The sequence below is a fragment of the Lemur catta genome, chromosome 5 (assembly GCF_020740605.2).
Source record: "Lemur catta isolate mLemCat1 chromosome 5, mLemCat1.pri, whole genome shotgun sequence".
Classification (NCBI taxonomy): Eukaryota; Metazoa; Chordata; class Mammalia; order Primates; family Lemuridae; genus Lemur; species Lemur catta.
The window spans coordinates 30141199-30157484 of record NC_059132.1 but is presented as its reverse complement, the minus strand read 5'-3'; the positions used below and the strand labels follow the sequence as shown (position 1 = coordinate 30157484).

The following is a 16286-nucleotide window of genomic DNA, read 5'->3' as shown; positions in this document are numbered from 1 at the left end:
CTGCCCTCCCTCCCTCCTGCAGAGCCTCGGTCCACACAGACCCAGTGATGGGCAGAACAGGCAGCTGCCTGCAGAGGGTGATGGGTTGCGGAAAGGACTTGTCCCTGCCTGAGCAAAACTGGAACTGGGGTCTCCTGACTCCCAACCTTGTGATTTTTCCACTCAACTAGTCTTTCATGCCCTATCAGTCATTTCTACCTTAGTAAGAATGAGTTTATCAGCTCTTCTGTGAGGAAGAAGGGAGGGTGCATGAGTTGTTCTAGGCAGCTGGGTTTCCAGGGGAGAGGGCCCTGCAGAGGAGCATGATCACAGATGAGGCAGTGGAGGGCCCTGCCCACCGTCCTGCAGGAGCACTGGAGCCCCTCTTGGTGCCTCCTTCCTGGGACCGGGTCTGGAAGGCAGAGTAGTAAAGGGATGGGACTGAGCAGCCAGACTTGCTGAGTTTTGAATTGCAGCTCTGCCACTTCCAAGTTGTGTGACCCTGGGCAGGTCTCTCTGAGAGCCGGTTTCATCTGCAAAATGGGAAGAATAACAATACTTCCCTCGGGGCTGCTGTGAGGACTGAACGAGTTGAGGAGCACAGGGGCCTCAGCACTGTGCTTGGGCCTCAGCGAGGGCTCCGGGGTCGCAGCAGCCATCACGATCCTCAGTCTCACAGCTGGGCCAGGGCTTCTCCCCCATCCTCCACTTCGGGACTTGCCCTGTTGGACCCTGTTGGACCCAGGTCTTCTGAGCCCAGGCAGCTCTTCATTGTGTCTGCCCCTCCCCCTCCTCTCTTGAAGGCCTGTCTTCAGGGCTCCTGATCCCACACCCAAGTTGTCTCTTTAAAGGGCCAGCACCCCAACCTGGCCCTGCAGGGGCTTAGACTTGGAGGGGGTAAGGGGCTTAGACTTGGTACATCGTGACCTGCACAGGTGCGGGTTACAGACAGGCAGACTGAGGGCTCAGTGAGGTGCCTGTCCCTCTGGCCCTTGGCCATCTTCTGCTTCTCTGGTGCCAGGGAGCACAATCTTGGACCTGCTGGCTCGGGCATTGCCAGAGGTGGCAGTTCCCTAGTCTGGGGAATTTTAGATGGAGCTGCCTCCCCCGGTGCCCTGCCACAAAGGACGGACTCTGGGGTGCCTGTAATTGGCCAAGCCGCCCCTTCTCCCAGCTTTGTTTGTATAGGGTGGCAAAAATCGTCTGGATTGCTGGCTGGGTCTGGTCCAAACCTCCTGCCGAATTCCTTTTCTGTGGAGTCACTGCGGGTTGGGGTGGGGGCTGTGGGAGCTCTCCTCGGAGGGCAGGGCTCGCTTACCTCCTGGCCTTGTCTGCTGTTCCTCTTGTCCCAGAACAGTAGCTTAGGGATGGTTCCGAGCTCAGAGAGGTGTTGGCGGAGGGTCAGCAGCGCAGCCCAGGCTGGGAGCCCAGCTGGGAGCCAGCAGACCTGGGTCCTCGGCCCACGTCCTCCTCTGTGACCTCCTCCCTCACCGAGCCTCCCAGCCCAGCTCATCTCAGAGGGCCTTTCACACTCTGACAGCTGGGGATTTTCTAAACCCATTGTCTTTTTTAGCCAGCCTGGGGATGGGACTGAAACAGAAAGGTAAGGAGTAAAGCAGAAAAATGCAGGGACATTGAGAGTTCTGGGTCATTCAAACATGGGGACCTTCTATGAGCCTCACAGCGTGGGAGCCGGCCAGGCAGGAGCCCGGAACTCTGCACTCATGTAGTGGCAGGTGTGAACCTGGCTCTACTCCGTTCTGGCTCTGTGACCTCGGGCTGCTCACTTTACCTCTCTGAGCCTTGTTTTTCTCATGAATAAAATGTGCATAATAATACACTGTGCTTTGTAGGGTTGTTTGGGGAATTAAGTAATATTTGTGAAGTGCAGGTATCCAGTAAGCGCACAGTCGTTGTTAGCTACTATTGCTGCAGCTGCGTCAGGAGAAACCCTGGCAGGACGAGGGATGGTTATCCTGACCGTGTCCTGTGGGGATACGATTTGTATCTGCAAATCTCTGCAGGACTGTCAGCCTGGAAAGAGACCACTTTTTATCTGTGTAGCCCCGGGGGGCAGAACCACATCAAGAAGTGGATGAAAGTTAGTATGAGGAGCAACTTCATAGCTGAGGAATGTTAATTAGTGGAGGCACCTCCTGGGGTAGTGAGTTCGTGTCGGATGAGTATGTAAGCAGAGGCTTGCACACTCAGGGACATGGTTTTGGGGACACAAGATTGGGTGGGGGTTGGACTCATTGGCAGCTACCTGTGAGATTCTGAGGTTTGGGGCAATAAGCTCTGCCTCCCCACAACTCTGGAACCCCTGCTGTTTGACCTTCAGGACCCTGATCTACGCAGTGCACCTCCTTTGCTAGAAGATCTGACTCCTTCCAGGGAGTAGAGTGGGACGACCAGTTTATCCCAGGGGAGCATGAGCCTTCTGCCTGTCTACCTGGCCTTGGTGGCAATAAGCCACTGGCATTCATGACCTCATTGTGGCCTCCCAAACCTAATGTCAACTGCCTTACCCCCTTGTCAGTTGAGGCGGCTATGGCTCTGAGAGGTACAGTAGCTTGCCAGGGTCACACAGCTAGCTGATGGCAGAGATTGGCTTCAGGCCAGGAGGCCTGGTTTCTAAGCAGAGCAGAGGAGGTGGACTCCGCAGGAGCTGAGCAAGCCCTCAGGGCCCTCCCATGTGGCCGGCTATCTCCTAGTTAGGCCCCCCGCAGGGGAACAGCCTGGGTAAATCCTTCATCTTTCACAGAGGGGGTGATCCGGGCGGGAGAGGAGTCTCACCAGGTGCAGCAGGTGTCATGGGTGGGTAGGGTGGGCTGTGTGCTTGAACTGTTTCTAACAGGTGGGGGGAAAGCCAGCCCTGATGGCAGGTGGGAAAAAGGAGGTTGGTGCCAGAAAACCTGTGGCTGCTTGGCCTGGTCCCCGTGAAGCTGCTGTCTGCAGCTCCTCTGCTCTGTGCGGGCCTCCCTGCCGGCTCCAGGGTGGGGGTCAGCAGGCTCCACCCTGGGCTACTCTCTGGACCTCAGTTTCCCCACCTATAAAATGGGGTGGTGGTGAAATAGGGCCTCTATGAGGGTTCTTCCAGCTCTGGGAGTCCATGAATTCTGAGCCTCACGACTGGCAAGATGCCTAGAAAGACTGTCCCTGGAGACCTCCTCAGCATGTCATGGCCAGCGCTAATGAGGGCAAGGTGGGAGGAGGGCAGGGTCAGATTCCTCAAGAACTAATTAGCTTCCCACAGTAGGGAGGAGAAGGGGGAGGGGGGGAGGAATGTTCTCAGCCGCTGACTGAGCTCCTGACCCTGGCCACAGGCTGGTCCCTCCATCTGTCTGTCGGTTCATTTGTTCATTTATTATTCAACAAGTATAAATTGAGCACCAGCTGTGTGCCAGCCAGGCACTGGGGCTAGAAAGAGAAATGGTTGCCTGCAGTGAACTTACAGATTAACAGGGGACTGACCCCAGCCTGATCCCCAACCCCCTGCTGATTCTGTCCCACCATATGTCCCAAAGGTACCCTTTGGGATGAGCAGACAGCTTGAGCATGGGCTGCGGACCCAGAGGGAACTTATTCTGATTCCAGCTTTGCCACCTCTAGCTGTGTGACCTTCGGCCAGTTACTTATAAGTCTCTGAACCTCAGTTTCCTCTTCTGTAAAACATGGGCAAGTAATGCTTGTCTCAGAGAGTTCTTACGAGGATAAGGTGAAAGAATGCAATGTTCTAGTGTAGGCACTGCTGAAATTAGCCCAATTTATTACTTTTCTGGTGTTAAAATATGTGAATTTTTTAAATGATTGTTAAATAAAGATGGGAAGAAATTCTGGAAGGATATAGAAGAAACTAACAACAGGGGTTACCTGACTGTGGGGTGGAGCAGCCAGGAAAGGACGGATCCTTTTCACTGCATACCTTTTTATGTTTTTATATTTAGACCATGTGAACGTATTACCTGTTCTAAAATGGGAAAGTGTCAGTGGCATCTTTTTATGAAATCAAAGGAAACTACTGTAAGTTTGAAAGTATAAAGGGCCCTAAGAAAGGCACATAGCAAATGCTATGGGGGTTCATTCGTGGATTCAGTCATGTCTACCAAGGGCCCACGGTAGGCCAGGCACCGTTCTGGGGGCCGAGATTAGAGTGGTAAACAAGTCAAGCAAGGTCATTGCCCTCTTAGAGCTATGCTCTAGCCGAGGAGACAGGTAATAAACAAGGAAACATAAAGAGATCGTTTCAAATTGTGGTGTATGCTATGAAGAAAATAAAGAGATGGGATAGAAGAAGGGAAGGCCCTTCCAGAGAGGTGACATTCCAGCTGAGACCTAAGCAGCTGAAAGGAACCAACATGGAATGCCACCTGGAAAAGATTATTCCAAGCACAGGAAACAGCAAGTACAAAGGCCCTGGGGCAGGAACATACTTGGCATGCTCAAGGAACAAAAAGAAAGCTGATGTGGCAGAGCCTAGTGAGAGGGGAGAAGGGTCGTGGAGGATGAGTTGGAGATGGAGTGGGCCTGGATTTCCATGGTGAGGTGCTCATACTCAGTTTGGTAAAGTGCCATAGCAACAACTTTCAGCGGGAGCCCAATGAAGGACCAGTTAATCCTGAACGGATAATCAGGAAAGGCTTCACAGAGGTGGTGGCATTTGAGTTGGGCCATGAAGGGAGTCGGGGATCTTTACGAGGAGAGCTGATTCTAGGAAATAGTGAGTAAAGGTCAAATTCCAAAGGAAAGGATCCCGGGTAGGAGGGGCCCAGCTGCCCGTCTGTCTGTCTGTGCACCCCTGTGGCACTGCATTCCCATTGCTAACCGGGCCTCTGTACCTCTCTGCAGCGTTGGGCCGGAGCACTAGCCTCTCCGAGAAGGACCTGAAGGAGGCCAAGGCGCGGAGCCGGCAGATTGCAGCCCAGCTGACCACCCCTCCCAGCTCCAATTCCCGTGGCGTCCAGCTATTCAACAGGCGCCGGCAGAGGGTGAACGAGTTCACCTTGGAGAGCCACGGCCAGAGGGGACCGAAGCCCAGCCAGGAGTCCCTCAGAGTGCTCCCTGCGAGCCCCCCAGGCCATGCCCCAGGGCTCAGCCTGAGTCCCACCTCACTGCCTGAGCCAGGCCCTCCAAGGCACCCCAAACCCCAGAGCCCCGGCAGAGGGGTCCCTGGTCACAGCATGGAGGGCTACTCAGAGGAGGCCAGCTTGCTGCGGCACCTGGAGCGGGTGGCCAGTGAGGAGGAGGAGGTACCGCTGGTGGTGTATCTAAAGGAGAACGCAGCCCTGCTGACAGCCAATGGGCTCCACCTGTCCCAGAACCGGGAGGCCCAGCAGTCCCCACCGACCCCACCTCCGGCGGAGGTCCACAGCCCAGCCGCAGATGTCAACCAGAACCTTCCCTCGCCCAGTGCCACACTCACCACACCAGCTTCTAACAGCAGCCACAACCTGCCAGCCACCGATGTCAATCAGAACCCACCGGCGACTGTCGTCCCGCAGAGCCTGCCTCTTGCTAGCGCCCAGCAGAATTCCTCAGAGGCCCATCTCCCGCCGAACGGCACAGTGCCAGATGCCAAACCCAGCACCCTGTGTGCCGATGGGCAAGCCCAGGGGCCAGGTCCGGAGGTGAGATCCAGCACCCTCCTAATTGACAAGGTGTCGACTCCACCTGCCACCACCAGCACCTTCTCCAGGGAAGCTACTCTCCTTCCCAGCGCCGGGGCCCCAGCCCCAGATTTCATGTCTAGCTCCCTCCTCATCGACGTCCAGCCCCATACCCTAGTGGTGTCAGAACAAGAGATGTCTGGGCGGGCAACCGCCACCACGCCCACCAAGGTGTACAGTGAGGTCCACTTCACCCTGGCCAAGCCCCCCTCGGTGGTCAACAGGACGGCCAGGCCTTTTGGGATGCAGACGCCAGGGGGCACCAGCCAGATGGAGCGGAGCCCCATGATAGAGAGACGACATCTTGGGGAGAAGGCCTCGGTCCCCCAGCCCCCCAGTGTGGCAGACCGGAGCCCCCGGCCACAGAGGCACGTGATGTCGCACAGCCCCATGGTGGAGAGGAGGCTGGTGGGGCAGCGCAGCCCAGCCTCAGAGAGACGCCCTGTGGGGAACTTCGCCCCGCCCCCCACCTACGCTGAGACTTTGTCCACAGCCCCTCTGGCTTCCCGGGTCCGGTCCCCGCCGTCTTATTCCGCCCTGTACCCCAGCTCTGACCCCAGGCCTTCTCATCTGAAGGGCCAGGCGGTTCCTGCCAGCAAGACGGGCATTCTGGAGGAGTCGATGGCCCGCCGGGGCAGCCGCAAAGCCATGTTCACCTTCGTGGAGAAGCCCAAGGTGACCCCAAATCCAGACCTGCTGGATCTGGTACAGACGGCCGATGAGAAGCGGAGGCAGAGGGACCAGGGGGAGGTGGGCGTGGAGGAAGAGCCCTTCGCGCTGGGGGCCGAGGCCTCCAACTTCCAGCAGGAGCCAGCACCTCGGGACAGGGCCAGCCCTGCAGCAGCTGAGGAGGCCGTCCCAGAGTGGGCCTCCTGCCTCAAGTCGCCCCGCATCCAGGCCAAGCCAAAGCCCAAACCCAACCAGAACCTCTCCGAGGCCTCTGGGAAGGGGGCTGAGCTCTATGCCCGCCGCCAGTCACGGATGGAGAAATATGTCATCGAGTCTTCAGGCCCCACGGAGCTGGCCCGCTGCCCTTCACCCACCATGTCCCTGCCTTCATCCTGGAAATACTCCACTAACGCCCCCGGGGGCTTCCGAGTGGCCTCCCGAAGCCCAGCCCGGACCCCGCCTGCCTCCCTCTACCATGGGTACCTGCCTGAGAACGGGGTCCTGCGCCCAGAGCCCACCAAGCAGCAGCAGCCGTACCAGCTGCGGCCCTCGCTCTTTGTCCTCTCGCCCATCAAGGAGCCTGCCAAGCCCCTGCCCAGAGCCGCCTCGCCCAGAGCCGCCTCGCCCAGAGCCGCCTCGCCCGCCAAGCCCAGCTCCCTGGACCTGGCGCCCAGCCTGCCCAAGGGTCTCCCTCCGTCGCCTGCCCTGCCTCGGCCGTCCCGCTCCTCCCTGGGCCTCTGCACCTCACCTGGCCAGGACGGCCTCCAGCCCACTGCCGTGAGCCCTCCCTACAGCGGTGACATCTCCCCCGTGTCTCCCTCCAGGGCGTGGCCTCCCCGAGCCAAGCAGGCCCCCAGGCCCTCCTTCTCCACCCGGAACGCCGGGATCGAGGCTCAGGTGTGGAAGCCCTCCTTCTGCTTCAAGTAATGGACCCACAGGGGTCCCGCTGCCAGTCAAGGCCCCCTCCCTGAGGGCTGGATGGAGAGCAGATGTGGCAGGAAATGGCACAGAGCTGAGTGAGGAGAACAGGGAGTCCGAGGCTCAAGGTCGGATGCTGCCACCAGCTGGCTTTGTGACCTTGGGCGAGTGCCTCTCCTCTGAGTGCGGCTGCCCCTTCTCTACTCCCGGGGGGTTGGACTCCATGTCTGAGCAGGGAGGAGGGCCATGGAGAGAGAGCCCCCTTGGCAGGCCCCGAGGAGGATAAGGGCTGCTTCTGGCCTTCGTGAGCTGTAGGGATGCTGAGTCGGATGCCAGCGTCTTGCTGGGAGTGGCCTAGCAGGGGATCCCACCAGGGACTTCCGGAGCAGAAAGAGCCTGCCGGTGCCTGTGGAATCAGCTGTCCCAGCGGGACCCCTCATGAGGCCCCAGCTCCTGGCATCTCTCTTCCTGCTGCTGGATTCTCACCTCCACGGGCCTGTCTCTTCCACCTCTGCCTTCTGGACACCTCTCCGCTGCACCAGAGAGCTTAGCCTTGCCTCCGCCTCTGCTGCCCTCCTGGTCCTTCCGCGGGCTGCGGACTCAGCCCACCACTGCTGTCTGATGCTTCTCTTCCTCCCTCTCCAAGACCCGGCTCCGCTTTAGGGAGACTCCTGGGCCCAGACCTCAGTCCTGGTTCCGCCTGGCTTGCCCTCATTGTCCTGGGCGGGGGACGTCCCAGGGGAACCCCCGAGAGGAGAGCCCCGCAGAAGGCTGTGCAGATGTGGTGTGCTGCTAAGAGGGCGGCCCTAGCTACGTATCCACTGGTGGTTTTGGCTTCAACCTCAGCCAAGATCTGCCTGACTCAAAGAAGCCACCGCAGTGCAGTGGAACAGGCCCCAGGGAGAGAGGCAGGGGAGGAGGGTTCTTGTCCCATCTCAGCCTCCCATTTGCTATGTGACCTTGGCCAAGTCACTCTCCTTCTTAGGCCTTGGTTTTCTCATTTATATAATGAGGGTCCTTCTAGCTGTGACAGTCTGTGAGGATTGAGATAGGCTGGTGCTTTGGGAGAAAGGCCTTGTAAGTGACAAGACAGTCCCCTGGGAAGAGAGGGAAAGGAAATGGGCTGCTGCCAAAGGACAGATGGGGTTAGATGTCTGTGAGGGTGACCTGGCGAGGGTGTGGCTGGGATGAGATGCCGCAGGAGACCAGGGATGAGCCGCTTGGGCTGGGATGCTCTGGATCACCTGAGACCGTGGGAGCATGGCAAGGGCTGAGGCCCGGCACAGCAGCTCTGGGGAAGGGACAGGTGGGACCTTCAGGTTTTGAGGAAAAGTCTGGGGCTCAAGAGACCTGGCTTCTAACAGACTGACTGCATGCATGTCTTTGGGTCTCAGTTTCCCCATGCGTACAGTGAGGGTGTTGAGTCAGGTAGTCTGAGACCCCCACCACCTCTGACACCTTGAATGTGATGCAGGCCCCCTACCCAGGCTTTGTGGGGGGTGAGAGAATACAGACACAAGAGGCAGGATTCAGATGGAAGCTTCCCAAGGCTGGGGGCCGAGGACCACCCACCTCTCTTTCCCAGCCCTATTTCTGGGCTCCCCAGCGGGGCAAGGGGTGGTGGAGGCGGTGCCCATGCTGGGCTGAGCCTGCAGTTTTCGTGAGCTCTGGGCTCGTCTCCATGGCAACAGGGGGTGCCTTCTCAGTGAGCTCATTCCACACAGATCGAGGGGGTATGTGTGGGGGAGTTGTGAGTGAGCTCAGCCCCTTCATGCCCGGCCCCTCCCAGAACAGAGTGAAGCCTCTGCCCCCTGCTCCCTTCGACCCCCGACCCCTGAGGGCCAGCAATGGAAGAGCCCACCCTCCATTCTGCAGCTCCTGCAGCCAGGCTGAGCTCTTTCCCCAATTCTGTTTTCTCTCCTGTTCTCAATACACTCTGCCTCAAACCGTCTTGCTTCTTTCTTTCTTCTGGGCAGGCTGGGCGCCAGGTCAGGGCCCCCTTCCTCCTCCTATTTCTAGCTGGGGAAGTGGAGTGGGACCGCTCGGCTGTTGTGTGTGGAAGTGCTGCTTGTGTCTGCCGTGGGTACAGCCGTGTGCTGGCTTGGAAGTGAGGGCTCCCGCTCTCCTCCCCAGGACAGCACTCAGGGCGCCAGGACCCTGTGCAAATGGCCTTCCGTTGTTTTCTCCTTCCCTCAGAGTTTGGCCAAAAATGCTGTAGAGGATCTTGGGGAAAACACACTGCCTCTTCTGGTCCAGGCTTGTTTGGGTTTTTTAAAAGTGGAATTGAAATTCCTTTAGCCAGAGCATTCACTCTCTAGTTCCCTCGGGTCCCCTCCCACCCCATTATCTAAATTTGGCCATTTCCCACATTTGTCATTGTCACTGGCTGGCCCCTGAAAGCCCCTGGTGAAGAGGAAAGAACAGCCATTGAGAGTCAGGAGAACTGGTGCACCTGACTCCTGTGTGACCTTGAACAGCCTCTTCCCGTCTCTGGGCCCAGTTTCCCCTTCTGTGCAGTGAAAGGATTGCAGAAGGTGGTCTGGGAGCTCCATCTGGTCTCTGACAGTCCATGTCTGGTTCTGCTCTGCTCCTGCCTTCACCCCAAACATGTGCCCTGCTTTGGGGCTGGTGCTGGGCGGAGGGGATGCTACTTTCTGAATTTTGACCCACTGCATTTCCATGGAGTTCCGGGATCTATATGGTGCATTGAGCTCTCTGCCAGCAAGCGAACAGTTCTGAGGTCCTGCAGCCTTTTCGCATTGTGTACCCCTCCGCCCCCCGACACATACAGAGTCAGTGCCCAGACATGGCAGTTCGCATGAGGTCAGGCTCTGGCCCCTCTCCAGATGACAAAGAGCTGCTTACAGTGCCCCCAACATTCCAACCTCTGCTTGGGCCATTCTGTTTCACAGTCTTGGCTGAATTCTGTTCCTCTTCCACTTGTTGGCCCCACTATTTCCCCTGTGGCCACCAAAGGCAGAGAAAAACACTTTGGAGATTTTTAGTAGCTATCATGGCCCTCCTTGACCCAGCCTACTCATCTGGCTGAAGAGCCCAGGTTCCGCTGCCTCAGTGGTTGTTGACTGGCTTGGGTAATGAGCTTTTGGCCCTACCTCCCTGCTCAGGGTGGCACTGTGGCCGGGTATTGGGACATGCCTGAACCCACCCCATTTTGCCCTGAGACTCTGATCTCAGCCTCTAGTCCTTCCCGTCTGGCCCAGAGGCTGGGACCTCCCTCCTGACTCCTCTCCCTAAGTCTTGGGGTCTGCCTCCCGCAGCTGGAAGGACAGAAAGCTTCCTGGGACATGTCACATACAGAGCAGCTCCCAGTGTCTCTGGCTCATGTATACACAACTCTGACCATGGGAGTAAAAGAGGTGGGTCCCGCACTGAGCCTTAACTTTTCTGCTTGATGACTGGGAACTTGGATGTCCCCAGGAAATCTCTAAGGGTCACTCCAGCATTACCACCCCATGAAAAATGTCCCATTCAGGCTGTTGACCAACATTCCTCTTTAGGGTAAAGGGCTCCAATTCTGAGTCTGGGTTTACCTAGCAGCTGCTACATTCTCTTTGGAGAAAACATGTTTCCTTTTGATTGGGAGGGATTCAATTCTCAATTGGATGAGAGGATGACTGGCTTGGCTATGGCTCATTGATTGGATGAAAGAATGGAGCTTGTGGATGGTTCTAGATTTTGATTGGGTAGGAGATATGGAATGGACTGGCTCTCTCTGGACTCTGATGGATGAGTGCTGATGGATTTGGATTGGATTGGGAGGCAAGTGGACTGGTTCTTGCTGGCATGTGATTGGATGAACAGTTGGAAGGTTCAGGAGATACATGCCAGGCTTGGATTCTCAAGCACTCCACTTTCAAGCCAGTTCAAACTGCTTCAACATGTTGTAGGCTTTGGGCAGCAGATAGTCACACACATACCAGGTGCACAATGCATGCACACACACATACATTTCCTGGTGGGGCAGAATACATTGGGTTGTTATTTATGCCTCTGAGCTTCATTTTCATCATTAGTAAAATGGGTGTGATCATACCAGCTGCATCACCCGTCTGTTGTGAGGGGCTAATGAGGTAAAGGATGGGAATGAACCCTGTAGACTGAAAAGTCCTCAAATAGGTAGGAGACAGGTATGGCAGTGCACAGCAGAACAGTGCTTTGTAGCCTCAAAGCCGTTCATGCTCTTGGCCTCACCGCAGCCGCACACCCCTCCCCATGCTGTGAAGTCCAGTGAGGGAGTATGCTGCCTGGGGGAACCGACCCAGCTTCCTGTTGTATTCGCATTTGTCAGGGGTCCTTCCTCCCTGCTTGGTCTTCCAAGGAAAAATGAGGTGACCATGGCAGGGCGCTTGGGGCTGAGAGGATCTTTCACTAAATCCAACCTTAATAATAGTCAATATTTTTAAATTTTTGAATAGATAATACATCCATATGGTTCAAAAATCTAAACTTATATAAAAGGTAGTACATTACAAAGCCTATTCCCACCCCCTGTGGCTGTGTACCTACCCTGTTCCTGTTCACTCCATTTCCTGACAGATAAGCACTTTGGTTAGTTTCACGGGTATCCCTCCAGTATTTCTTCACAGTAATTAACATCGATCGAGCATTTTTTTTCCATGGGATGTTCTAATATACGTAATGTTCTTTTCCATGCGTTATCTCATTTAACCCTCACAGCAACCCTATGGGGTGAGTAGCTGTTATAGCCCATTTTACAGAGGAGGCAACTGAAGCCCAGAGGGGTGAAGCAACTTGCCCAAGATCACTCGGCAAGTTACGGAGTCTGTCTTCAAAGCGAAGAGCGAGCGTCCTTAACTACCAGTCGTCTGCCTCCCCGCCGAACGCGGCGGCAGACGCCAGACAGCCTGGGCTTCCTAAAGCGTTCGGGGCTGGGGGTCGGGGCACCTGCGTGTCACTGGAGGCGCTCACTGACTTCGCTCGGTGGCTTCCCTTCTCTGTATTTTGGACAGATCATACTCGGCCCCTCTGAAAGCCCCGGTATAGCGCCCCCCAGCACTAATGCCTGCCCCCACCCCCTCTGCTCTCTCCCCAGGACCGCCGCGAGAGCCTGCCCACCTCCCCGCCCTGGACGCCGGGCGCGTCCCGGCCCCCCAGCAGCCTAGACGGCTGGGTGAGCCCGGGGCCGTGGGAGCCAGGCCGCGGGAGCAGCGTGAGCAGCCCCCCGCCGCTGCCGCCGCCGCCGCCCATGTCCCCGTCGTGGAGCGAGCGCTCCGTGTCCCCGCTGCGACCCGAGACCGAGGCGCGGCCCCCGAGCCGCCAGCTGCAGGCGCTCCTGGCGCGAAACATCATCAACGCGGCCCGGCGCAAGAGCGCCTCCCCGCGGCCGGCGGGCGCCGAGAGCCTGCGGCCCTTCTCCCCGCCGACGGCGCCGCCGCCGCCGCCGCCACCGCGCATGCGCTCGCCGCAGCCCGCCCGCCCGGGCCCGGCCTCGGCGCCAGGAGGGGCTTTCGCCCCGATCCCGCGGAGCCCGCTGCCCGCCGGGCCTTCGTCCTGCGCCGGTCCCCGGAGCCCGCTGCCCGCGCCGCTCAGGCCCTTCCTCTACCGCCGCTCGCCCACGGACTCCGACGTATCCCTCGACTCCGAGGACTCCGGGGCTAAGTCGCCCGGCATCCTCGGCTATAACATCTGCCCCCGCGGCTGGAACGGCAGCCTGCGGCTCAAGCGTGGCAGCCTCCCCGCTGAGGCCTCCTGCACCACCTAAAGCCCCACCCCTCATCCCCAACCCCTGGAAAGCCGAGCCCGAAGAAGAGTCATCAGGCTTGGGGAACCCAAGGGGTCTGGCCTCTTTGGACAGCCCCAGAGATAAGGGGTCAGGGGAGGAGAGCACTGGGTTTGGGGATGGGTGAGGCATGCAAGCTTCGGTGCTAGCCCTTCCTCTGCCGTTCAGTGGATGTGTGACCTGGGGCAAGACCCTTCCCCCGTCTGACCCTCAGCTTTCCCATCTGTTTAATGTGTCTTCTGCCAAGGCAATCTCCAAACGTCTAAATTCCACACTCCTCCCCCATCAACACACACACACACACGTGTCTTGGAAGTGGTAGGGTGCTGTGCATATGGGCCCTTAGACTTGTCACATCCAGGGTTCCATACTCCTCCCTCCCCTCCTGGCTCTGCAAGTGAGGTGTGTTCAGAAGATCCTAGGCCTGTGTCCCACGGCCAGGCCCTGGCTTGACCATCCGGCTCCCTGGCACCAAGTCCCAGGCAGGAGCAGCTGTTTTCCATCCCTTCCCAGACAAGCTCTATTTTTACCACGGTGACCTTTAGTGAGGTCTCCCAGGCCAGCTCAAGGTGCCTCGCTGGCCTTTTGGAGAGAAGAGGCAGGAAGATGTTCCCCGGGCCTTTGTCATGCTATTTTCTCCAACCCAGCCTAGGCTAACCACGGCATCTTATCTGCAGCCAGAGAAGACAGCTATAAGGCAATGATTTCCCCCAGGTCCAGGACTTGGGCCTCCAGCCCATCTGTCCTTTTGGGCCCATTCATGGCAGGTTCTGGGCTCAAAGCTGAGCTGGGTAGAGAAGAAGAGAGATGCAGCCTGTGGCTCTGATTGTCATCAGTTTGGGGCTGCCTATTTGAAAGAGGGAAGCAAAGAGTTCCTTGTTATGGGAAGTATGCAAGCTGTGGCCAGGATGCCTAGAGGAGGTTCTAGGAGGGGGTGGGATTGGCTCAGAGGACGGACCCCTGAGTCCTGAATTGCATTCCATGGTGTTAGGAAGTAGGGGAAGGTGGTGGAGGAGAATTGGCTGGGCATGAATTCTGGGGCAGATGGGCTTGGGTGGTTGAGTGAGGGATTAGGCCAGGATCTGCCTGTGTCTCTGGCCTGCTAGGAAGTACCCCCTCTTCAGTTTCAGATCCCAGCCCCAGTGTCCATATCATGCCCAGAAGAGTGCACACTGTCCCACCCATTTCTTTCCCATTGCACTCTGGCCTAGCTAGTGCCTGCTGCCCAGCAACCTTGGGGAGCCTGGCTGCAAGCCCTAGCCTGTCCCTTAAACTTTGGTGGCTCTGATTCCATTCCCCAGGAGGGACACAGGGAGGAATATGGCCGAGTTCTGTAGTTTCCAGAGGTGGCTGGTAGTGCCTTCTAGAGGTTCAGAATATCAGCTTCAGGATACTCTAGAGAGCTGGAATTGGTCAAGGATCAAAGGTATGTAGGTGAAAGGATACCAGGATGTTGCTAAAGGTGAGGGACAGAGTGTGACTTGGGGACTTACCCAACCATCAGGGTGATGTTCGATTTGGAACCCCCAAGTGAGGCTGGGGAAAGTTAGGGTCAGGATGAAAGATAGTCAGGGTTGGATAGGGTGCTCTGGAATGACAGTGTGATCCCAGAGGGTTCCCAGGGTCTAAGGAATGGGGCCATGGGTCCGGTTGGTGGGAAGATGAGAGGGTGCTCCTGCTCAGTTAATGGTGACTGACCGTATTTACTGAAGCCCCCACCTACTGCAGGGTCCCTTGTAACACAGGAGACTGGGGCTAAGGGCCTCCCAGCAGAGAAGAGACCCGAGGAGGCCTCTGGCTGCTGCAGTGGCAGAGAGGATCCACTTCTACCTGCTATGTCCCCAAGGGCCAGCAGGAGGCAGCCTTGCAAAGTTGCTGCTCCTAAACCAGTCTCGGCTGTTCTCTTATTGTCACTGCCCTCTCCCCCTCCTCTCCTTTGACCCACTAGAGCTTGCCTGTGTCCTGCGTCTTGCCTCCTGTAGAATTCAGCTCTGGCCCTCAATAAATGCTTCCTGCACTCTTCTGCCTCCTGTGTCATTTACGGCCCTGTCTGGCCCTTCCCTTCTACCCAAGCAGCCCACGGGACTCTGGTGGATGGGAATATTTGAGGCATGTGGATGGGAGCTTGGGAAGGAGCAGCCATGAGGAGAGAGGGGGAACAATGGAAAAACTTGCAGCCATAGAGGAAGTCCCTGGGTTGAAGTCCTGGTCCTGTCATTGATGAGCTAGGTGACCCTGGGTGAGCCCACTCCTTCTCCAGGCCTCAGCTTCCCCATCTGTAGACTGGGGGCAATTTGGCGCTAGGCAATGTCTCAGGATGGTTATTGTCCAGGCCCAGACCCCAGGGCACTGTCCCCAGTGTGGGCAGGGCCAGACTGGATCAGGCGTGGTGCTCTGGAGCTGCTCCCTCATGGAGTATCGAGGCTCCAGGGCAGGAAGAGAAGCCGCCATGAGAGGTCGCCTGTGAGTCTGGGCAGCCCCAGCGAGGTCAGGAGTCCTCCTCTCTTGACAGAGCGTCCTTTGCCCAGAGAAGGGACTGTGGCCCAGCTTCCAGGTGAGGCTGAGCCTGCTCTGGGAACAGACCTCCCTCTTCCTCTCTAGCAGCTCAGGCCCACCCGAGGGGCGGGAAGCTAAGCTCAGGGCAGTCCTCAGCAGGGTCCAGGCTTCTGTCCTGAGAGAGCGTCAGAAATACACCCGGGCCTGTCTGTACCGACACACAGATACCCGTGTTCCCTGCCCTGGTCGCAGGGCATCCCTGCTAGGTCCACCGTTCCTGGGGGTATTTTGTGTGTCCTTGACCCAGTCTTCATCATCAGCTGGAACCTCTCCTGAGCACAGTGTCCTACTGCCTCCTGGTGATCTCATGCCAGTCCCCGGACACCTCAAACCAAGGTCACCCAAAACTGAACTCAGTGTCTGCCCTGACCTCTGCTTGCTCCTCTCTGTTACCTGCCTTAATCTCCCAAGCCAGAGCCAGGGGCACGGGGCTCCTCGCTTTCCTCCCCTCCCACACAATCCCTCTCCAGGACCTGCGAGCTCTCCAAATACCCCTCCATTCCGTCTCGCCACCATCATGCTCTTGTCACTGCCCCGGCCCGGGAACCCTACCTCTCACCTGGTGACAGTGAAATTCTCCTGTCTCCAATCTGGCCCCCTCCAACCCATTTTCCACATGACAGTAGAGACTTCTTGGGAAAATGCCAATCTGACCACTCCATTCCACCACTTTAATCCTTTCAGCAGCCCTTTATAGACACAGTTTCCTTTGGAAAAGCCTGCTGGGCCGGCCCCTG

The 16286-nt window shown here is 57.5% G+C and overlaps 1 protein-coding gene across 10 annotated transcripts in view; it reads left to right on the top strand.

Moving 5' to 3' along the window:
- The window catches only part of SYNPO (synaptopodin), a 36991-nt gene extending 21978 nt beyond the window's left edge, over positions 1–15013 (top strand). For 9 of the 10 annotated variants that reach the window (XM_045551368.1, XM_045551373.1, XM_045551376.1 and 6 more), the window contains exons 2-3: positions 4828–7211; positions 12307–15013. In XM_045551368.1, coding sequence (XP_045407324.1) covers positions 4828–7211; positions 12307–12975 — 3053 coding nt within the window. In that variant the 3' untranslated portion in view covers positions 12976–15013. Of the gene's footprint in view, positions 1–170; positions 1716–4827; positions 7212–12306 lie in introns of those variants that run through there. The other variant, XM_045551371.1, reaches the window with a different exon arrangement.
- The last annotated feature ends 1273 nt before the right edge of the window (positions 15014–16286 follow it).